The 23,572-nt window shown below is 51.9% G+C and overlaps 2 protein-coding genes across 4 annotated transcripts in view; one reads left to right on the forward strand and one right to left on the reverse strand.

The window, feature by feature from the left end:
- The window catches only part of NSMCE2 (NSE2 SUMO ligase component of SMC5/6 complex), a 287,424-nt gene extending 278,537 nt beyond the window's left edge, over positions 1–8,887 (reverse strand). The window contains exons 1-2 of one of the 2 annotated variants that reach the window (XM_075352874.1): positions 8,804–8,887; positions 1,426–1,580 (exon numbers count right to left, since the gene is read on the reverse strand). In XM_075352874.1, the coding sequence (XP_075208989.1) occupies positions 1,426–1,564 (139 nt within the window). In that variant the 5' untranslated portion in view covers positions 1,565–1,580; positions 8,804–8,887. The remainder of the gene's footprint in view (positions 1–1,425; positions 1,581–8,803) is intronic. The other variant, XM_075352875.1, reaches the window with a different exon arrangement.
- A 55-nt stretch (positions 8,888–8,942) lies between these two features.
- WASHC5 (WASH complex subunit 5) overlaps positions 8,943–23,572 on the forward strand; it is a 200,986-nt gene continuing 186,356 nt past the window's right edge. For both annotated transcript variants that reach the window (XM_075352876.1, XM_075352877.1), the window contains exon 1: positions 8,943–9,057. The gene's annotated coding sequence lies outside the window, so the exon portion shown is untranslated. The remainder of the gene's footprint in view (positions 9,058–23,572) is intronic.

Here is a 23,572-nt window from a genome sequence, read left to right on the forward strand (position 1 = left end):
AATTCCACCAAGGACACCATCTGCAAGGAGTTTGTATGTTCTCCCTGTGTTCGTGGGAGTTTCCTCCCACACCCCAAAGACATACTGATACGGAACTGGTGAGCCCAAATGGGGACAGCAATGCTTAAATCTGCGAAGTGCTATAGAATCAATGGCGCTATATAAGTCAATACAAAAGATAAAATATAGGGCCAAAATCCACGTATGTGTATAATATACACACACACACACACACACACACGTCGAGGTCTTGAGGTAATGCATAGTGTATATATAGATACATTATTAAATGGACACATGACGCCCATGTAAAATCTGTGTCTGTCATGAAGGGTGACCCTGGTGGTCAACAAAGATTACAAAGCTGATAGGAAAAGACCCTTCCTATTACAGATCTGCGATCATTAGGGGTCCAGTTGGAGGTCTTGCACTGGGGCCCACGAGCTTTGTTACCACACTGCTTACATACAGGACGATGTGACGCTCCATAACTCTTCCTGCACAGGTCGGGGGCTTCACATTACTGTTATAGTAAGACCGGGAAGGGGACATTACTACTTAACGTTGACCAGGACAGGTGACATTACTCCAAGAAGGGAACCAGGATGAGGCACAATACTACAAGAAGAAGACCAGGAGGGGGGACATTACTACAAGATGTTTGCCAAAATGACTATATGGTGCTAATTATAAGAAAAATAAATATTACCATTATTACTTACAAGAAGGAGATAAAATGAAATAAAATAAATGAAATAATGGCTGCTTGCCATTGATCTGGACTCATTCCCTTATGAGATCTGTACAGTTATTGTACATATTATTGTAGCAACAAGAATCAAAATTTCAAAGTTTTTGGAAAAACCCCAAATGCCCTACAATGTCCGAAATCATCTCACTGATTAATGAGAACTGTTTATCAGAAAAAATAATTGCTTCATCTAATAATAACATATTGCAATTTCATAAAAAATGGAATTGGTTGTCTTTCCGTTTAAATACTATTATTAAATAACTTGGTAGATTCTTATATAAAAAAATGTGATTGGAAAATTAATGTAAAGTCACCATTTCCCCTACCCTCTCCACTCCCCAACCCCCATATTATTATGTTGACTGTTGAGAATTTATTGTCGATATGACGTAATATTTGACACATTTTGCTAATAAAAATTTTATGGTTTTAAAAAAAAAAGAAATAAAAAAATTCTCAAAATAAAAGCATGAAAAAACTGTTTTACCACTAAAAAAAAAGCTATTTTAAATATAAAATAAACAAAAAAAAGTTCACGTTTGACCCATACGATGTGTGCAATTTGAAATATATATAACTCTCAGTCCCACTACTATTTCTTTTGTACGCTGGTATTAATAAAATTACCCAATGTGGTAAAAAAAAAGTCAAATATCAGAACTAGAACTTACATCCAGTCTGTAGAAGATCGAGGGCGACTCCAGTGGCGATATCCATTCCTGTGTCGATATATGCCTGGCAGTTCTTCAGGGACGACAGGGAGTTCTCTACAATGGAGGTGGACAGCAGTGAGGCCCCGTGAGCAGCCATGTCTGTAGATTACCTACTAAACAATACAAGATAGATAAACTGAGATCAAATAATGTAATAAGAAGATTAACCAAAAAATAAAAAAAAAAATAAAAAAATGGAAATTATACACCGTAACCCCCCACTTGTCACCAGGACGTAGTGTAAAGCCCAATGATAACATCAGGCAGCAAGGAGGATCGTATAATGTATGCCAATCTATAGGAAGCCGTAGTCAGCCCCGATCTCTGCCCCACTCTACCCCTGCTGTCCTAAATGCAAATAGCCATTCTTTATATACAGGTACTCACAGAGCCACAGCATGATAAAAGGAAGAAGACAAGGGCAATGATAGCAACAAGCCTCCTCGCCCCAGAGATCCAATCTCACCCTCACCACCAGTAATCCCACCAGTGCCCCCATCTCCCCCCCACCGCCAGTAATCCCACCAGTGCCCCCATCTCCACCCCACCGCCAGTAATCCCACCAGTGCCCCCATCTCCACCCCACCGCCAGTAATCCCACCAGTGCCCCCATCTCCACCCCACCGCCAGTAATCCCACCAGTGCCCCCATCTCCCCCCCCCCACCGCCAGTAATCCCACCAGTGCCCCCATCTCCCCCCCCCCACCGCCAGTAATCCCACCAGTGCCCCCACCCCCCCCCCACCGCCAGTAATCCCACCAGTGCCCCCATCCCCCCCCCCCACCGCCAGTAATCCCACCAGTGCCCCCATCTCCCCCCCCCACCGCCAGTAATCCCACCAGTGCCCCCATCTCCCCCCCCACCGCCAGTAATCCCACCAGTGCCCCCATCTCCCCCCCCACCGCCAGTAATCCCACCAGTGCCCCCATCCCCCCCCCCACCGCCAGTAATCCCACCAGTGCCCCCATCCCCCCCCCCCACCGCCAGTAATCCCACCAGTGCCCCCATCTCCCCCCCCCACCGCCAGTAATCCCACCAGTGCCCCCATCTCCCCCCCCACCGCCAGTAATCCCACCAGTGCCCCCATCTCCCCCCCCCACCGCCAGTAATCCCACCAGTGCCCCCATCTCCCCCCCCCACCGCCAGTAATCCCACCAGTGCCCCCATCTCCCCCCCCCACCGCCAGTAATCCCACCAGTGCCCCCATCTCCCCCCCCCACCGCCAGTAATCCCACCAGTGCCCCCATCTCCCCCCCCACCGCCAGTAATCCCACCAGTGCCCCCATCTCCCCCCCCCACCGCCAGTAATCCCACCAGTGCCCCCATCTCCCCCCCCCACCGCCAGTAATCCCACCAGTGCCCCCATCTCCCCCCCCCACCGCCAGTAATCCCACCAGTGCCCCCATCTCCCCCCCCCACCGCCAGTAATCCCACCAGTGCCCCCATCTCCCCCCCCCACCGCCAGTAATCCCACCAGTGCCCCCATCTCCCCCCCCCACCGCCAGTAATCCCACCAGTGCCCCCATCTCCCCCCCCCACCGCCAGTAATCCCACCAGTGCCCCCATCTCCCCCCCCCACCGCCAGTAATCCCACCAGTGCCCCCATCTCCCCCCCCCACCGCCAGTAATCCCACCAGTGCCCCCATCTCCCCCCCCCACCGCCAGTAATCCCACCAGTGCCCCCATCTCCCCCCCCCACCGCCAGTAATCCCACCAGTGCCCCCATCTCCCCCCCCCACCGCCAGTAATCCCACCAGTGCCCCCATCTCCCCCCCCCACCGCCAGTAATCCCACCAGTGCCCCCATCTCCCCCCCCCACCGCCAGTAATCCCACCAGTGCCCCCATCTCCCCCCCCCACCGCCAGTAATCCCACCAGTGCCCCCATCTCCCCCCCCCACCGCCAGTAATCCCACCAGTGCCCCCATCTCCCCCCCCCACCGCCAGTAATCCCACCAGTGCCCCCATCTCCCCCCCCCACCGCCAGTAATCCCACCAGTGCCCCCATCTCCCCCCCCCACCGCCAGTAATCCCACCAGTGCCCCCATCTCCCCCCCCCACCGCCAGTAATCCCACCAGTGCCCCCATCTCCCCCCCCCACCGCCAGTAATCCCACCAGTGCCCCCATCTCCCCCCCCCACCGCCAGTAATCCCACCAGTGCCCCCATCTCCCCCCCCCACCGCCAGTAATCCCACCAGTGCCCCCATCTCCCCCCCCCACCGCCAGTAATCCCACCAGTGCCCCCATCTCCCCCCCCCACCGCCAGTAATCCCACCAGTGCCCCCATCTCCCCCCCCCACCGCCAGTAATCCCACCAGTGCCCCCATCTCCCCCCCCCACCGCCAGTAATCCCACCAGTGCCCCCATCTCCCCCCCCCACCGCCAGTAATCCCACCAGTGCCCCCATCTCCCCCCCCCACCGCCAGTAATCCCACCAGTGCCCCCATCTCCCCCCCCCACCGCCAGTAATCCCACCAGTGCCCCCATCTCCCCCCCCCACCGCCAGTAATCCCACCAGTGCCCCCATCTCCCCCCCCCACCGCCAGTAATCCCACCAGTGCCCCCATCTCCCCCCCCCACCGCCAGTAATCCCACCAGTGCCCCCATCTCCCCCCCCCACCGCCAGTAATCCCACCAGTGCCCCCATCTCCCCCCCCCACCGCCAGTAATCCCACCAGTGCCCCCATCTCCCCCCCCCACCGCCAGTAATCCCACCAGTGCCCCCATCTCCCCCCCCCACCGCCAGTAATCCCACCAGTGCCCCCATCTCCCCCCCCCACCGCCAGTAATCCCACCAGTGCCCCCATCTCCCCCCCCCACCGCCAGTAATCCCACCAGTGCCCCCATCTCCCCCCCCCACCGCCAGTAATCCCACCAGTGCCCCCATCTCCCCCCCCCACCGCCAGTAATCCCACCAGTGCCCCCATCTCCCCCCCCCACCGCCAGTAATCCCACCAGTGCCCCCATCTCCCCCCCCCACCGCCAGTAATCCCACCAGTGCCCCCATCTCCCCCCCCCACCGCCAGTAATCCCACCAGTGCCCCCATCTCCCCCCCCCACCGCCAGTAATCCCACCAGTGCCCCCATCTCCCCCCCCCACCGCCAGTAATCCCACCAGTGCCCCCATCTCCCCCCCCCACCGCCAGTAATCCCACCAGTGCCCCCATCTCCCCCCCCCACCGCCAGTAATCCCACCAGTGCCCCCATCTCCCCCCCCCACCGCCAGTAATCCCACCAGTGCCCCCATCTCCCCCCCCCACCGCCAGTAATCCCACCAGTGCCCCCATCTCCCCCCCCCACCGCCAGTAATCCCACCAGTGCCCCCATCTCCCCCCCCCACCGCCAGTAATCCCACCAGTGCCCCCATCTCCCCCCCCCACCGCCAGTAATCCCACCAGTGCCCCCATCTCCCCCCCCCACCGCCAGTAATCCCACCAGTGCCCCCATCTCCCCCCCCCACCGCCAGTAATCCCACCAGTGCCCCCATCTCCCCCCCCCACCGCCAGTAATCCCACCAGTGCCCCCATCTCCCCCCCCCACCGCCAGTAATCCCACCAGTGCCCCCATCTCCCCCCCCCACCGCCAGTAATCCCACCAGTGCCCCCATCTCCCCCCCCCACCGCCAGTAATCCCACCAGTGCCCCCATCTCCCCCCCCCACCGCCAGTAATCCCACCAGTGCCCCCATCTCCCCCCCCCACCGCCAGTAATCCCACCAGTGCCCCCATCTCCCCCCCCCACCGCCAGTAATCCCACCAGTGCCCCCATCTCCCCCCCCCACCGCCAGTAATCCCACCAGTGCCCCCATCTCCCCCCCCCCACCGCCAGTAATCCCACCAGTGCCCCCATCTCCCCCCCCCACCGCCAGTAATCCCACCAGTGCCCCCATCTCCCCCCCCCACCGCCAGTAATCCCACCAGTGCCCCCATCTCCCCCCCCCACCGCCAGTAATCCCACCAGTGCCCCCATCTCCCCCCCCCACCGCCAGTAATCCCACCAGTGCCCCCATCTCCCCCCCCCACCGCCAGTAATCCCACCAGTGCCCCCATCTCCCCCCCCCACCGCCAGTAATCCCACCAGTGCCCCCATCTCCCCCCCCCACCGCCAGTAATCCCACCAGTGCCCCCATCTCCCCCCCCCACCGCCAGTAATCCCACCAGTGCCCCCATCTCCCCCCCCCACCGCCAGTAATCCCACCAGTGCCCCCATCTCCCCCCCCCACCGCCAGTAATCCCACCAGTGCCCCCATCTCCCCCCCCCACCGCCAGTAATCCCACCAGTGCCCCCATCTCCCCCCCCCACCGCCAGTAATCCCACCAGTGCCCCCATCTCCCCCCCCCCACCGCCAGTAATCCCACCAGTGCCCCCATCTCCCCCCCCCACCGCCAGTAATCCCACCAGTGCCCCCATCTCCCCCCCCCACCGCCAGTAATCCCACCAGTGCCCCCATCTCCCCCCCCCACCGCCAGTAATCCCACCAGTGCCCCCATCTCCCCCCCCCCACCGCCAGTAATCCCACCAGTGCCCCCATCTCCCCCCCCCACCGCCAGTAATCCCACCAGTGCCCCCATCTCCCCCCCCCACCGCCAGTAATCCCACCAGTGCCCCCATCTCCCCCCCCCACCGCCAGTAATCCCACCAGTGCCCCCATCTCCCCCCCCCACCGCCAGTAATCCCACCAGTGCCCCCATCTCCCCCCCCCACCGCCAGTAATCCCACCAGTGCCCCCATCTCCCCCCCCCACCGCCAGTAATCCCACCAGTGCCCCCATCTCCCCCCCCCACCGCCAGTAATCCCACCAGTGCCCCCATCTCCCCCCCCCACCGCCAGTAATCCCACCAGTGCCCCCATCTCCCCCCCCCACCGCCAGTAATCCCACCAGTGCCCCCATCTCCCCCCCCCACCGCCAGTAATCCCACCAGTGCCCCCATCTCCCCCCCCCCACCGCCAGTAATCCCACCAGTGCCCCCATCTCCCCCCCCCACCGCCAGTAATCCCACCAGTGCCCCCATCTCCCCCCCCCCACCGCCAGTAATCCCACCAGTGCCCCCATCTCCCCCCCCCACCGCCAGTAATCCCACCAGTGCCCCCATCTCCCCCCCCCACCGCCAGTAATCCCACCAGTGCCCCCATCTCCCCCCCCCACCGCCAGTAATCCCACCAGTGCCCCCATCTCCCCCCCCCACCGCCAGTAATCCCACCAGTGCCCCCATCTCCCCCCCCCACCGCCAGTAATCCCACCAGTGCCCCCATCTCCCCCCCCCACCGCCAGTAATCCCACCAGTGCCCCCATCTCCCCCCCCCACCGCCAGTAATCCCACCAGTGCCCCCATCTCCCCCCCCCACCGCCAGTAATCCCACCAGTGCCCCCATCTCCCCCCCCCACCGCCAGTAATCCCACCAGTGCCCCCATCTCCCCCCCCCACCGCCAGTAATCCCACCAGTGCCCCCATCTCCCCCCCCCACCGCCAGTAATCCCACCAGTGCCCCCATCTCCCCCCCCCACCGCCAGTAATCCCACCAGTGCCCCCATCTCCCCCCCCCCACCGCCAGTAATCCCACCAGTGCCCCCATCTCCCCCCCCCACCGCCAGTAATCCCACCAGTGCCCCCATCTCCCCCCCCCACCGCCAGTAATCCCACCAGTGCCCCCATCTCCCCCCCCCACCGCCAGTAATCCCACCAGTGCCCCCATCTCCCCCCCCCACCGCCAGTAATCCCACCAGTGCCCCCACTCTCCCCCCCCCACCGCCAGTAATCCCACCAGTGCCCCCATCTCCCCCCCCCACCGCCAGTAATCCCACCAGTGCCCCCATCTCCCCCCCCCACCGCCAGTAATCCCACCAGTGCCCCCATCTCCCCCCCCCACCGCCAGTAATCCCACCAGTGCCCCCATCTCCCCCCCCCACCGCCAGTAATCCCACCAGTGCCCCCATCTCCCCCCCCCCACCGCCAGTAATCCCACCAGTGCCCCCATCTCCCCCCCCCACCGCCAGTAATCCCACCAGTGCCCCCATCTCCCCCCCCCACCGCCAGTAATCCCACCAGTGCCCCCATCTCCCCCCCCCACCGCCAGTAATCCCACCAGTGCCCCCATCTCCCCCCCCCACCGCCAGTAATCCCACCAGTGCCCCCATCTCCCCCCCCCACCGCCAGTAATCCCACCAGTGCCCCCATCTCCCCCCCCCACCGCCAGTAATCCCACCAGTGCCCCCATCTCCCCCCCCCACCGCCAGTAATCCCACCAGTGCCCCCATCTCCCCCCCCCACCGCCAGTAATCCCACCAGTGCCCCCATCTCCCCCCCCCCACCGCCAGTAATCCCACCAGTGCCCCCATCTCCCCCCCCCACCGCCAGTAATCCCACCAGTGCCCCCATCTCCCCCCCCCACCGCCAGTAATCCCACCAGTGCCCCCATCTCCCCCCCCCACCGCCAGTAATCCCACCAGTGCCCCCATCTCCCCCCCCCACCGCCAGTAATCCCACCAGTGCCCCCATCTCCCCCCCCCACCGCCAGTAATCCCACCAGTGCCCCCATCTCCCCCCCCCACCGCCAGTAATCCCACCAGTGCCCCCATCTCCCCCCCCCACCGCCAGTAATCCCACCAGTGCCCCCATCTCCCCCCCCCACCGCCAGTAATCCCACCAGTGCCCCCATCTCCCCCCCCCACCGCCAGTAATCCCACCAGTGCCCCCATCTCCCCCCCCCACCGCCAGTAATCCCACCAGTGCCCCCATCTTCCCCCCCCCACCAGTAATCCCACCAGTGCCCCCATCTTCCCCCCCACCAGTAATCCACCAGTGCCCCCATCTCCCCCCCCCACCAGTAATCCCACCAGTGCCTCCATCTTCCCCCCCCACCAGTAATCCCACCAGTGCCCCCATCTCCCCCCCCCACCAGTAATCCCACCAGTGCCTCCATCTCCCCCCCCACCAGTAATCCCACCAGTGCCCCCATCTCCCCCCCACCAGTAATCCCACCAGTGCCTCCATCTCCCCCCCCACCAGTAATCCCACCAGTGCCTCCATCTCCCCCCCACCGCCAGTAATCCCACCAGTGCCTCCATCTCCCCCCCACCGCCAGTAATCCCACCAGTGCCTCCATCTCCCCCCCACCGCCAGTAATCCCACCAGTGCCTCCATCTCCCCCCCACCAGTAATCCCACCAGTGCCCCCATCTCCCCCCACCACCAGTAAAAAACACACCAGTGGCAACCATAATGAACAGACAGCTTTCTTCCATCACACCACTCTGACTGGAAAGTTGGGTGACAATCCCGCAGGAACCGCAACTCTCTGCAAGTAGTGCCTGCTGAGACTTGTAGTTCTCCTATAATACCTGTCCGTCACGACTACACGCCGGCCTCGCGCGCTCCTTTTCCTATTTCTTCAAGCCACGCCCCCTGACTAAGGCTGGTTGTTGCTATGGGGGAAGCGGACGCGACGCAACGCAACGCAACATGACGTCACCAGGGAGCGACGCAGTCACCTGACAGACCGAAGGCAGGTCACGTGATGGGGGAGATGTCCGCGGTTTCCTTCTACTCCCCGGAATGAGGGGTCTGTTGTGAGCGGAGGCCGCGAGCGGGGCAGGTAGGGGGGAGCAGGAGGCGTGTACCTTGCTCTGCACTACAAGGCCCAGCGTGCCCTGACAGCGGGGACACTGAGCATGCTGGGAGCTGTAGTCTGCACCAATTTACTCATATCTGTAATGAATGTCAGTGGAAATTGTATTTTTGCTGCAGAACATCACACCCCTCACCGTGTGGTGCCATTATGGGGATTGTCCACCTTTGGGGGTCTCTTTTTCCACTAAAGTGCATGGCACTGACGTTAAAAATCATTTCTGTGCTCGGTTTTCATTGCCCATATTGCTCTGCTTCCCTTCTGCAGCCTCCATATTGTTCATGTTATTGCTGGAGTTAACTGAGAGTCTGTCAGTGAGCTCGTTTACTTCTGATGCTGCATTTGTAGCTGTTAATATGATATATTTTTTTTTTTTTCTTTGTAACATGACATCTGACCACATCAAAGTTGAATGTGCAGGAGAACAAAGAGCCTGTAGAAGCAAAACCGTACCATTTTTATCAATCAACTACAAATACATATTTTGCATCTTTCAAATAACGTCATAGTATAAAAAATTATTTTGTCAACCCCCAAATGTATACACGTATGGAAAAAAAAGCGCCCAAAAGTGGACAACCCTTGTGTGAACATTCTCCATTGACAGGTCTGTATGTTATATATCTGTATCAGGACCTGGTGGTTATACTGGGACGGGCGGCGCTGCAGGCACCACTTATCTCCACATGCTTTTGAGACAGTAGTTCTCACTCCTGAGTCAAATACTAAATGACTTGTCGTAGTCTAAAGGGTGCTTTACACGCTGTGATATCGCTAGCAACGTGACACGCTAAATCGCAGATGCGATCTGCCGAAATCGCACATAGGTAGTTTTTATAGCGCCGGTCACATGTGCGATCTCGGCAGATCGCATCTGCGATCTGGCGTGTCACATCGCAAACGAGATCGCTAGCGATGTCGCAGCGTGTAAAGCACCCTTAAGGCTGTGTGCACACAGTGCATTGTTATTGCGTGTTTTGTCAGAAGACTGCAGCAAATCCTGATGCCTGCAAAGTGAAGGAGAATCCTGAAGTTTTGTGCACATGTTGAGTTTTTTCCCTTGCAGATTTGGTGCAGAAAAAAGTCTGCAGGAGGTCAATTTTTTCAGTGCTTTTGCCATCGTTTTACACTATTGAAAGCAATGAAAAACGTAGCAAAAAACATGCATTTTTACACTGCGTTTTCCTACCAAGAGAGTCAGAAATGGTGCAGAAATTTCAATACTCAACATGTGCACATAACTTAAAGGGAGCCTGTCAGGTCTAATATGCATAATGGACAACGAGCAGTTCTGGATGAACATTGCTAATCCCTTCCTAATCATCCCTGTATACACTAGCATAGATAAAGAGATCTTTAGAAAAAATATTTCTAAAGATCTTTTACCATATGCTAATGAGCGAGGGGACTAGTCCCAAAGGCCCCGTCACACACAACGAGATCTCTAACGAGATCGTTGCTGCATCACCGTTTCCATGACGCAGCAGCGATCTCGTTATGTGTGACACCTACCAGCGATCAGGCCGCTGCTGTGAGATCGCTAGTCGTTGCTGAATGGTTGGGACCATTTTCTTCAAAGGCGATGTCCTGCTGGGCAGGACGTATCGCTGTGTTTGACACCCACCAACGACCTCCTAACACAGTCCCAACGCCCGCCGAGCGTTATACATGTCGCTGATCGTTACTGCGTCGTTGGTAAGATCTGACTGTGTGACATCTCACCAGCGACCTCCCAGCGACTTACCAGCGATCCTTATCAGGTCACATCGTTTTCGGGATCGCTGGTAAGTCGTTAAATATGACGGGGCTCAAGGGCATTGCCTTCCTGGCCAGTCGGCCCCTTTAGCATGTTAGTACGCCCCTGTGGCTGTGCTAACTTGCTAATGAATGCGAAGCATCAGAGGATGATCTCACTCACCTCTCTGCCACCATCACTGCTTGATGCTGGATTTTGGCTCAGTGCGCATGATCCTGGAGTTTGGGTCATGCGCACTACTTCAGTTTGAAGCCAGGACGCGTACACCCGGCTTCATAGTGTGCACGACCGAAAGTTCGGTGTAATGCGCACTGAGCCGAAATCCTGCGTCGGGTGGCGATGGCAGTGAGTGAGGTTATCCTCTGAGGCTGGACATTGATTAGCATTTAAGCACACCCACAGGGGTGTACTAACATGCTTATGGGGCCAACTAGCAAGGGAAGCAACACTCTTGTGACTAGTCCCTGCACTCATTAGCATACAATAAAAGATCTTTAGAAATACTTTTTCTAAATATCTCTTTATGTATGCTACTGTATACAGGGACGGGTAGGCAGGGATTAGCAATATGCACCCAGAACTGCTCATGGTTCTGGGTGCATATTGGCCCTAACAGGTTCCCTTTAAGGCTATGTGTGCACCTTGCCATTTTTTGTGACTGCAAAGATGCAGCGTTTTTAGCCGCTAAAAACGCACCCGCGGCAAAAATGCATCAGTAGAAACGCATGCATTGTTGCCGCGTTTTGGTGCGTTTTTGGTTGCGCTTTGCTGTGAATTTTATCTTTGCATTTTGCTGCGTTTTTCCAATGCATTGCATGGCTGGAAAACGCAGAAAAGAATTGATATGACCATTTTTTTTTTCAGCTCAAAAACGCAGCTTAAAAAAAAAAATGAAAACGCAGACTTTGCTGGGGAAGCAAAGTCATGCAGTTTTGAATCCAAAAACGCACCGGAAAAAGGCACTGTGTGCACAATGCCTAAAGGGAATCTGTCACCAAGTTTTACTACCTAATCTGAGAGCAACATAATGTAGAGACGGAGACCCGGATTCCACTTACTGAGCTGCTGAGTGTAGTTTTTATAAAATCACTTTTTAGGCTCTGTGCGCACTGGGAAATGGAATTTTCTTGAGAAAATTCCGCATCCTCTCAAAGACTACCGCACCCGCGGTAAAAAACCGCGGGAAACCGCACCCGAAAACCGCATGCGGTTTGCCGCGGCTTTACCGCGGTATTATTCGCGGTATTGCCGCGGTTTTGCCGCGTGCGGGTTGGGATGTGCTTTATTGCATTCAATGCAATAAAGCACATTGAAGAAAAAAAAAAAAATACATTTAATTCTGATAGTAGATAGACAGAAGAATAGATAGAGGGATAGATAGATAGATAGACAGAAGAATAGATAGATAGATAGATAGACAGACAGAGGGATAGATAGATGACAGATCGCTACATTTCCCACGGTCGGCAGTGAGTTCACATTACCGGCCGTGGGAAATGACCGATAATTACCTCTGCTGTCTGCTGCATTCAGCCTGTCTGTGACAGTCGCGGCTGGATGTCAGCAGTGCAGGACGTCGGAGCCGGAGCTGTGGATGTCGGAGCGGTGGATTACGCCGGAGCTTTGGTGCGGGAGGGGTTAATAAAATGGTGAACGAGGCTTGTTGGTTTTATTTAAAATAAAGGATTTTTCGGTGTCTGTGTTTTTTTCACTTTACTTACGGGTTGATCATGTCAGCTGTCACATAGACGCTGCCATGATCAAGCCTGGGGTTAATGGCGGTGGTCCCCCATCACCATTAACCCCTTGTATTACCTTGTCACCACTGCTACACGGTGGCAAGAAGAGCCGAGGACACGCCGGCAGTGCCGCATATTGCATGCGACAGTCCCGGGGCAGCTGCGGCTGATATTCTCGGCTGCGGGAGGGGGAGTGAGGCAGGGGACATTACCCCTGCCCCTCTCCCTCCCCAGCCTGAGAATACCGGGCCGCCGCTGTGTGCTTACCTCGGCTGGAAGGTAAATATGCAGCGGAGCCCACGTTCTTTTTTTTCTATATTTCCGTTTTCTTTCTATGTGTGTTCTATGTGTCTGTGTCTATGTGATCTATGTCTGTGATGTGTTCTGTGTCTGATGTGTGTGTGTTTACTCTCTGCACGACTTCCTGTTCCTGTAATGACATCACTTCCCTGCAAAACCGCAAGCAAGTGATGTACATTACCGGAGGTAAACCGCAAAATACCGCAGGGAATAACGCAGGAAAACGCAGTGAACCGCACAGAATTTGCTGCCTGCGTTATTCCCTGCGGGATTTCATGATTAACATTGAGTCAATGGAGTGAAATCCCGCAGCGATGTGCGGAAAAGAAGTGACATGCACTTGTTTTTGCTGCGGGATTCCCGCAGCAAAACATGCAGCTGTCAAATTCCGCCCAGTGCGCACAGGATTTTTTTTCTCCATAGGATTTGCTGGTGATTCACTGCAGAGATGTTATGAACATTTTCTGCAGCGAAACATGCAGCAAATCCGCGGCAAAATCCGCGAAAAATCCGGTAAGTGCGCACATAGCCTTAATCACCAGTAGGGTCATTCCATGGTAACTTACGTTACATTCACAAGCCAAAAACTGAGTTAATAATGGCTACAGACTGTTCTTTGAAGGCAGACACAAAAATGAGTGACTGTATATTGTACACTGCACTATTCTCAATAGATTTCAACACAGTTTGATTTTTCAACAATACAAATTAAATACAAAATACAGTGTTATTACTAGGTAACTTACGTTTCTTTTTTGTGTAACGTAAGTTACCAAGTAATAACATTGTATTTTGTATTTAATTTGTATTGTTGAAAAATCAATTGAGAATAGTGCAGTGTACAATATACATTCACTCATTTTTGTGCCTGCCTTCAAAGAAAAGTCTGTAGCCATTATTAACTCAGTTTTTGGCTTGTGAATGTAACGTAAGAAATGGAATGACTCAGTAGATTATCTTTAGAGGACTACTTGATGTGCTGCAGGTAGTCCAGCATTTTCTATAGAACTGTTAGATCTGCAGTAGAGAAAACATTGATTTTATCAAAATGACAGCAAACAGCTCAGTAAGTAACACATTGTTGGAATCGGGGGTCTCTGTCTCTACATTATGCTGCTCTCAGATGGGGAAGCAAAAACCTGGTGACAGATTCCCTTTATTAACCCTTTAGTGACGGAGCTAATTTTCACCTTAATGACCAGACCAAATTTTGCAATTCTGACCAGTGTCACTTCATGAGGTTATAACTCTGGAACGCTTCAACGGATCCCGGTGATTCTGAGATTGTTTTTTCGTCACATATTGGACTTCATGTTAGTACCAAATTTAGGACAATAATTTTTGCGTTTATTTATGAAAAAAAATGAATATTGGCAAAAATTTTGAAAATTTAGCAATTTTCAACTTTTGAATTTTTATACCGTTAAACCAGAGATTTCTGTGACACAAAATAGTTAATAAATAACATTTCCCACATGTCTACTTTACATCAGCACAATTTTGGAAACAAAATTTTTTTTTGTTAGGAAGTTAGAGGGGTTCAAAGTTTATCAGCGATTTCTCATTTTTACATCAAAATTTACAAAACCATTTTTTTAGGGACCACATCACATTTGAAGTGACTTCAATAGGCCTAGATGACAGAAAATACCCAAAAGTGACACCATTCTAAAAACTGCACCCGCCAAAGTACTCAAAACCACATTCAAGAAGTTTATTAACCCTTCAGGTGCTTCACATGAACAAAAGCAATGTGGAATGAAAAAAAGCAAAAATTAAATTTTACCTAAAAATGTTGCTCTAACCCAAATTTATTCACTTTTAGAAGAAATAGCACAACAAAATGGACCCCAAAACTTGTTCCCCACTTTATTATGAGTGCGCCGATACCCCACATGTGATCAGAAACCTCTGTTTGGACAAATGGGAGGGCTCGGAACAGAAGGAGCAATATTTGAATTTTGGAAAGCAAATTTGGCTGAAATAGATTGCGGGCACCATGTTGCATTTACAGGTCCGCTAAGGTACCTAAACAGAAGAAACCCCTCACAAGTGACACCATTTTAGAAACTAGACCCCTCAAGGCTTCTATCTAGGAGTATAGTGAGCATTTTAGATCCACAGGTACTTCACAGATTTTGTTAACGTTACGTTGTCATATTGAAAATTTTAATAATTTTCTCAAAAATGTTGCTTTAGCATCAATTTTCTCACTTTTTCAAGAGGTAATTCCAAAAATTTGACCTCAAAGTTTGTTAACCACTTTTTTATGAGCGCGGTGATACCTCACATGTGGTCTGAAACCTTTGTTTGGACAAATGGGAGGGCTTGGAACGAAAGGAGCAATATTTGAATTTTGGAAAGGAAATTTGGCTGAAAAAGATTGCGGGCACCATGTCACATTTGGAGGACCCCTAAGGTACCTAAACAGCAGAAACCCCGCACAAGTGACCCCATTTTGGAAACTAGGCCCCTCAAGGAATTTATCTAGATGTTTGGTGAGTACCCTGAACCCCCAGGTGCTTCACAGAATTTTATAACGTTGAGCCATGAAAAAAAAAAAAAAAAATTTACCACAAAATTGTTATTTCAACCAGGTAGCTTTTTTTTTTACAAGAGTAAAAGGAAAAAATTCAGCATAACATTTATTGTGCAATTTCTCCTGAGTTTGGCGATACCTTATATGTGGTGGAAATCAACTGTTTGGGCGCACAGCAGGGCTCGGAAGGGAAGGAGTGCCATTTGACTGCAAAATTGGCTGGAATCAATAGCGGACGCCAGGTTGCATTTGGAGAGCCCCTGAGGTGCCTAAACAGTGGCGGTCCCCCACAAGTGACTCCATTCTGGAAACAAGACACCTCAAGGCGTTTATCTAGGTGTATAGTGAGCAGTTTGAATCCACGAATACTTCACAGAATTTGATAAGCTTAGGTTGCCATATTGAAAATTTTCATTTTTTTCACAAAAATGTTGCTTCAGCATCAAATTTCTCACTTTTTCAAGAGGCAACAACAAAACGTGGACCCCACAGGTTGTTATCCATTGTCTTATGAGCACAGGGATACCCCACATGTGGCCAAAAACCTCTGTTTGGATAAATAGGAGGGCTTGGAATGGAAGGAGCACCATTTGAATTCTGGAAAAGTTGAAATAAATTGCGGGCACCATGTCACATTTGCAGGGCCCCTTGGGTACCTATACATTAGAAACCCCCCACAAGTGACCCCATTTTGGAAACTGGATTTTATTCAGGAGTATAGTAAGCATTTTGAATCCACAGGTACTTCACAAAAATGTTGCTGTAGCAACAAATGTCTCACTTTTAGGCTATGTGGCCATGATCCAGCGACACGGCGTCTAGTACACAGTGTCAGCCTCCTGCAGAGATGTGAGTGTTGTCCACGGGAGAACGCAGCTGCCCATGCCCACAATTTGGGTTCAGGCCGCTGTGGAGCTCTATGCTACCTGCAGAGAACACTCATCTCCGCAGCATAAATTGACATGCTGAGGCTCGGGAAGCTGCGCCACAGGTCGGTTTATGCTGCGGAGAAAAGAAGCACATTGGGCAAGCACATTGGGCATGGGATTTCTAAAAATCCTTCCACTGTGCTTCTACTGCACAATGCAGCGCTATGGACACAGGGACACACTATGGACACACTCTGCGCCCAAAACGCTGCAAATCCCGATTATGGGCGCACAGCCTAAAATGCTACAATGGATGAATGGATACATGTCAAACATATATAACGTCCCACCCCCTGCATATTCTAAGCTGGCGCCCTTTAGTGCCTTTCATGTGGCACTAAAGGGTGCCTAGCCTTGTATTTAGCCCCCAAAAAAATTAATAATTAAAATAAACGACGTGGGGTCCCCCCTATTTTTGATAGCCAGCTAGGGTAAAGCAGACAGCTGTAGCCTGCAAACCACAGCTGACAGCTTCACCTTGTCTGGTGATCAATTTGGAGGGCTCCCCAGGCGTTTTTTAAAAAAAAAAAAAACGTGGGGTCCCCCCCAAATTAGATCACCAGCCAAGGTGAAGCGGACAGCTGGGGTCTGGTATTCTCAGGGGGGGAAGAGCCATGGTTATTGGACTCTTCCCAGCCTAAAAATAGCAGGCTGCAGCCGCCCCAGAAGTGGCGCATCCATTAGATGCGCCAATCCTGGCGCTTCGCCCCAGCTCATCCCGCGCCCTGGTGCGGTGGCAGACGGGGTAATATATGGGGTTGATACCAGCTGTAATGTCACCTGGCATCAAGCCCTGGGGTTAGTGATGTCACGGCATCTGAACAGATACCCGACATCACTAACCCAGTAAGTAATAGAAAAAAATAAAGACAAAAAAAAAATTTATTTGAAAAAACACTCCCCGAAACATTCCTCTTTTACCAATTTATTGAAAATAAAGAAATTCCGGTCGCTGTAATCCATTTTGGACGTCCCACGCCGACTCTGGATCTTCTAGAATATGGGGGGCACGTTCAGGGAACGTATCCCCCATTTTCTGGAAGAGCAAGCTCTCCATGAGCAGTGTGGGTGCAGTAATCTGAGAATTACTGCACTCACACTGCCCCGGTCCAACTTAGGGCAGAGTGACCTGCAGTAACCTCATTCCAGAATATGAGGGGCACGCTCACAGAACGTACCCCCCATTTTCTGGAACAGCAGTCTCTCCATGTGAGGACCACACTCCTCACATGGAGAGACTGCTGATTACTGCACTCACTCTCCCCCGGTCCACAGTGGAGAGCCTGTGCAGCAGCGACGTCAGCGTCCCAGGGATCCAGCTGACAGCCGCTGTCTGCGCATGCGCCGCCAGCATTGAAGAAGGAGGCGGCGTGATCGCGGGACGGATCACCAGACAGGTAACGTATGACCGGGGGCTGGGGCTGGGGGGGGGTGACGGGGGGTGACCTAGCGGGACCTGGGGACTTGGGGGCACCTTTCTGTCGCATGTGACGTGTCACATGCGGCAGAAAGAGCAGAATGAATGCGGCCGCGCGGCGCCGCCATCTTCCACGCTACGGAGGGGGGAGGCGGCTCTGGAGACCGGAGGGGGCTCCGGGGACCAGAGATCTCCGGTGTACCGGAGGAGGGGTCAGGGGGAGGACATTTCCCTCCGATCTGAAATGTTTGATCATTTCAGATCGGAGGGAAATGACTGCAGAGCCGACGGCGGCTGCAGTTTTCTGTGCGCTTCGGCGCCATTTTGGATGTCCGGTGGGGGTAGGGGTGGGGGTGGGGGGACTCTCCGGTACCGGGGGCTTTGGGGGCACTAGGGGTTTAGATTTCTTTCTCATCTGACATGTTTGATCATGTCCGATGAAAAAGAAATCAGTTTTACCGGCCATTTCTTTTTTTTTCATGTGTTCGTCGGTATACGGTGTATACCGGCGATCACATGGTCGGGGTCCAAAAAAAACACCCCGATTCATAATCTGGGGGGTCTCAGCTACCCCCGGTAGCTGAAACCCCCGAGATTTTCGGTCGCTGGGGGGCGCTACAGGGCTTTTTCGGGCCGCCGCTTTAAAGCGGCGGAACAGAATAAGTACCCTGTTTTGCCGCCGCTTTAAGTCGTACGGCCGTCGTTATGAGGTTAAGGCTATGTTCACTCTTCCCTTTTTTTGTTGCATTTTTTTCTGCAGCAAAACCTGCCGTCTTAGCAGTAAAAAAAAAAAAAAAAAAAAAGCTGCTTCGTTAAAGCAGGTTTAGCTGCTTTTTTTGCGGCTTTATTTTTTGTTGCATTTTTTTGGCTGCATTTTTGGCGCAGATTATGTGTCATTTGTCTACAGTACGTGTTTAAGGTCTTGTGCGCACGCTGCGGTTTTTACCGCAGAAAATGTTCATAATCTTGCTGCAGTCCTTCCCCAGCAAAACCTATGGTAAAAAAAAATGCTGTGCGCACACCGCGTTTTTTTTCACCAACAGGTTTTGCTGCATGTTTTCTGCAGCAAAAAGAATTGCATGTCACTTCTTTTCCGCAGGTACCTGCGGTTTTTGCCATAGATAATGGTCAAAAACCGCAGGGAACAACCCACGGAAAAAAACGCAGCAAATCGCGGTAAAACCGAATGCGGATTTCGGGTCCGTTTTTTTTGCGTTTTTTTACCGCAGGTGCAGTAATCTTTCAGAGGGTCTGGAATTTTCTTAAGAAAATTCAATTTTCTACTGCGCACATAGCCTAATAAAGCTATTTTCACTCACCAAAAAAGCAAAAATGCAGCTGTTGTGTTTTTGCACTTTTTCTCATTGCTTTGAACTGTGGAAAAAAATGCTGCAAAAATACAGAAAGAACTGACACGCTCCTTCTTTTAAAACCACAGCAGTTTTTCATTTCACTCAGGAAAAATAAAAAGCATTTGTGTGTGTGCATGAGATTTATGAAGTCTCCTAGACTTTGCTGGTACTGTAAAAAATCATTTTTTTTAAATTGCATAAATCGCAGCAAAAGCGCAATGTGCCTAAAAGGTTCTCAGCAGCTGGAGAACATCATCACACATAGTGCTGTCCTGTGTGTACTTATACTATTTCTGGCCATTATTTAATTGATATCTTGCTTTTTTTCCCCTCTGCTGTCTCTATCTCTAATCTTCAGTTGTCTCTGAGCTAGTGGGTAGGAACTTTCTGCTATATTGTCTTTCATACACAGCACACAAAGATATGTGGGGGATTCCTGCTCTCCAGCCTCTATGTAGAACATCCTCAGAATCATCAGTAGTAATAATAATAATGATATTAATTCCACAGCACTTTACATACATTGGCAACATTGTCCCCATTGGCGCTGACAATTTAGGTTCCCTATCAGTATGTCTTTGGAGTGTGGGAGATAACCGCAGAGGCAGATTATAATGAGGGCAATGTGGGCTACCACCCGGGACCCCTAGGCCCAAGGGGGCCCATGCTCCGGACAGTAAATTGACCCCATTATAATCCGCATGAAACATTTTGCTGCTGGGTCCGCCCACCCTGCAGCATGTCGGCAGGACCAGGGCCGCCAATGCCGCCATCAGGGAATTACAAACGTGACTCCTGTAAAGGGCCCCGTGAGCAGAAAGCAAGAGGGGGCAGGGCCGCTGACAACCTGGGACCCTGCTCTTTCATTTTTCTGCTCACCGGGCCCCAGAGGTCGGGGCCGCCATCAGGGCAGCGAGGGGCCCAGGTCGCTCATAGAAAGCTGCCCTCTCTCTTCCTCCCCTGATCTATGTGATCGGTGCAGAGTAGACAGGAAATGTACTGGAGCAGAACGGAGGCTGAGAAGGTGAAGGACCTTGCCTGATCACATGGCCGGAGAACTGACAGGTCCTGTCGCTGTTCAGCTGCTGCAGCTTCCATGCAGGTCCCAGTGTCTCCTCTCCTGCTCTGCACTTGATCAGGAACTGCAAGATGTATCATAGTATCATAGTTTTTAAGGTTGAAGGGAGACTCTAAGTCCATCTAGTTCAACCCGTAGCCTAACATGTTGATCCAGAGGAAGGCAAAAAAAACCCAATTGGCAAACAAGTTCCAATGGGGAAAACATTTCCTTCCTTCGTCCACATCCGGCAATCAGACTAGTTCCCTGGATCAATACCCTGTCATAAAATCTAATATACATAACTGGTAATATTAAATTTTTCAAGAAAGGCGTCCAGGCTCTGCTTAAATGTTAGTAGTGAATCACTCATTACAACATCATGCGGCAGAGAGCTCCATAGTCTCACTGCTCGTACAGTAAAGAATCCTCGTCTGTGGTTATGATTAAACCTTCTTTCCTCAAGACGTAGCGGATGCCCCCGTGTTCCAGTCGCAGGCCTAGGTGTAAAAAGATCTTTGGAAAGGTCTCTGTACTGTCCCCTCATATATTTATACATTGTGATTAGATCCCCCCTAAGCCTTCGTTTTTCCAAACTAAATAACCCCAAGTTTAATAACCTGTCTTGGTATTGCAGCCCCACCCATTCCTCTAATAATCTTGGTCGCTCTTCTCTGCACCCTCTCCAGTTCAGCTATGTCCTTCTTATATATCGGTGACCAGAATTGTACACAGTATTCTAAGTGCGGTCGCACTAGTGACTTGTACAGAGGTAGAACTATATTTTTTTCATGAACACTTATACCTCTTTTAATACATCCCATTATTTTATTAGCCCTGACAGCAATTGCCTGACACTGTCCACTAAAGTGAAGTTTACCATCCACCCACACACCCAAGTCTTTTTCTGTGCCTGTTTTACCCAGTGTTCTACAATTAAGTACATAATCATAAATGTTATTTCCTCTACCCAAGTGCATGACCTTACATTTATCTACATTAAACTTCAATTGCCACTTCTCAGCCCAATCCTCCAATTTACATAAATCTCCCTGTAATATAAAATAATCCTCCTCTGTATTGATTACCCTGCAGAGTTTAGTATCATCTGCAAATATTGAAATTCTACTCCGCATGCCCCCAACAAGGTCATTTATAAATATGTTGAAAAGAAGTGGGCCCAATACTGACCCCTGTGGTACCCCACTATGAACTGAGGTACATGTAGTAATGTATAGTGTGTGTAAGGAGATGTGCCTGTTGTAGAGCTGTGTGTGTATATGTGCATGTAGTCTGTTTGTCTTTCCCTGGCTAGCTGTCTCTGTCTGTTTCCCTGTCTGTCTTTCCCTGGCTGGAAGTTTCTGTCTGTCTGTTTTCCTGGCTGGCTGTCTCTGTCTCTTTCCCTGTCTCTCTATCCGTCTCTCCACTTATATCATATTACCTCACACATAAGCTTCTTATACTAACATTGTCCCTCGTTGCCTATAGCAACCAATCACAGCTCTTATAAATGACCTGTGGCTCTCAGCTCCAATGACTTTATTTTAAGGAGGTTTTTTGGTGAATAACTGTAAATATATTAGATATACACATATGGCTGACGATTTTGGGGCTCGTCATTTTGATGACCCGAAAAACAATGCATGCAGTTTTTTTTCGGGATGTCAAAATGACAACTAGCGGTTAATGTTTGGTGAGGACTGTTTGCAGAATTGGAGATTTTCCAAGAGTGATGGTGGGACTGTGGAAGGTTCGAGGGAGGATCTCCGCTCACCTGGTAAATGCATCATCGGGGTCCTTTCTCTGGAGGACGGTGCAAGGAGGTCAGCTCCGTGTAGAAAAAAGTGGTTTCCAGCATCACGTCCAAGCAATAGGGTTCAGCACAGTAAAAGAGACGTCCGGCACCACCAAATCACATATAAAACTCCACAATATATGGAAATAGCCCGACCATATAGAAAATATTCCAACCACTCACCGTAAGGTCACATAAGGCCTAAGCCACACGGCGAGAAAATCGGTGCAAGTGGAGTGCAATAAAACATCGCATTCCACTCGGACCAATTTTAGCCTGTGTGTCAGCACACATGAGCGATTATTTTCTCTGCCCTAATCGGACCGAGAAAACAATCGCAGCATGCTGCAATTGTAATGCAAGACTCTTTTCTCTCGCACTCATTCAAGTCAATGGGGCGAGAAAAAAATCGCACTGCACTTGCGGTACACCGGTGTACCGCGAGTGCAGATAAAGAATCGCAATAGCCAGCTACGGAGGAGAGAGGGAGATATATCCCTCCCTTCCCTCCTCAGAGCCGGCCCGCCCCCCGCAGCTGAGGTAGGCTCTCACAGTTGGACCGCAGTCACAGGGATACTAGCATGACACTCGGCTCCTGCTGTGCTGCCAGCGCCAGCCGACTGTCATGCGAGCATTGCAGTAATCCCCGTGTGGCCCTGGCCTCAGGGTGGTGCTCAACAAAGGAGATAAGACATAAGGTTAAAAACCAATTTTATTCCATAACTTGTGGAAATCTAGCAGGATATGTCTAAAGCTGGGTTTACACACTGCAACATCTCAAACGACATCGCTGTAACGTCACCGGTTTTGTGACGCAATAGCGATGTTGTTTGCGATGTTGCAGTGTGTGAAACCTATCAGCGACCTGGCCCCTGCTGTGAAGTTGTAATCGTTACAAATCGTTCAGGACCATTCCTAGGTCCTTTTTTTCCCGCTGTGCAGCATGAAGTTTCAGTGTGTGAAGCCTTTTCAGCGACTTTGTTAGCAACTTCCCTTTCAAAAGGCTGCTTATCAACGTCCCCAACAACCAGCTAGGTCGCTCTGCAGGTCCGGATCGCTGTTGCGTTGTTGGCCAGGTTTGCCTGTTTGAACGCTCACCAGAGACTTAGCAGAGACTTAGGGAGGTCGCTATTGCGTCACCAAACCGGTGACGTTACAGCGATGTCCTTTGCGATGTTGCAGCGTGTAAACCCAGCTTAAGACTAAGAACCTCTTTTAGGTGTGAAAGGCGTCAGACATTGTTTTAGACTTCGTGGACGTCCATCCAACCTAGTGTTGGTTTTAACCTTATGGAATAAAATTGTTTTTTAACCTTATTTCTTGGACGTGATGCTGGAAACAACTTTTTTCTATTGCTGAAGGTTTGAGGGGTAGAGGCAGAGCTCTGGTAGAGGTGAAGTCTAAGTGAGTTTTTACCTCAGTATGTGTAAGGCCTCGTGCACATGTTCAGTATTGGTGAGTATTTACCTCAGGCCTCCGACACACATCCGTGCTGCCGGTACATGTTTGGTCCGTGTTTGCACGTCCCGGCGGCACGGATAAACGTACACCAATGCTACCCTATGGTAGCAGGCACACACACGTCAAACCGCACGGAA

The sequence above is a fragment of the Anomaloglossus baeobatrachus genome, chromosome 6 (assembly GCF_048569485.1).
Source record: "Anomaloglossus baeobatrachus isolate aAnoBae1 chromosome 6, aAnoBae1.hap1, whole genome shotgun sequence".
Taxonomy (NCBI): Eukaryota; Metazoa; Chordata; class Amphibia; order Anura; family Aromobatidae; genus Anomaloglossus; species Anomaloglossus baeobatrachus.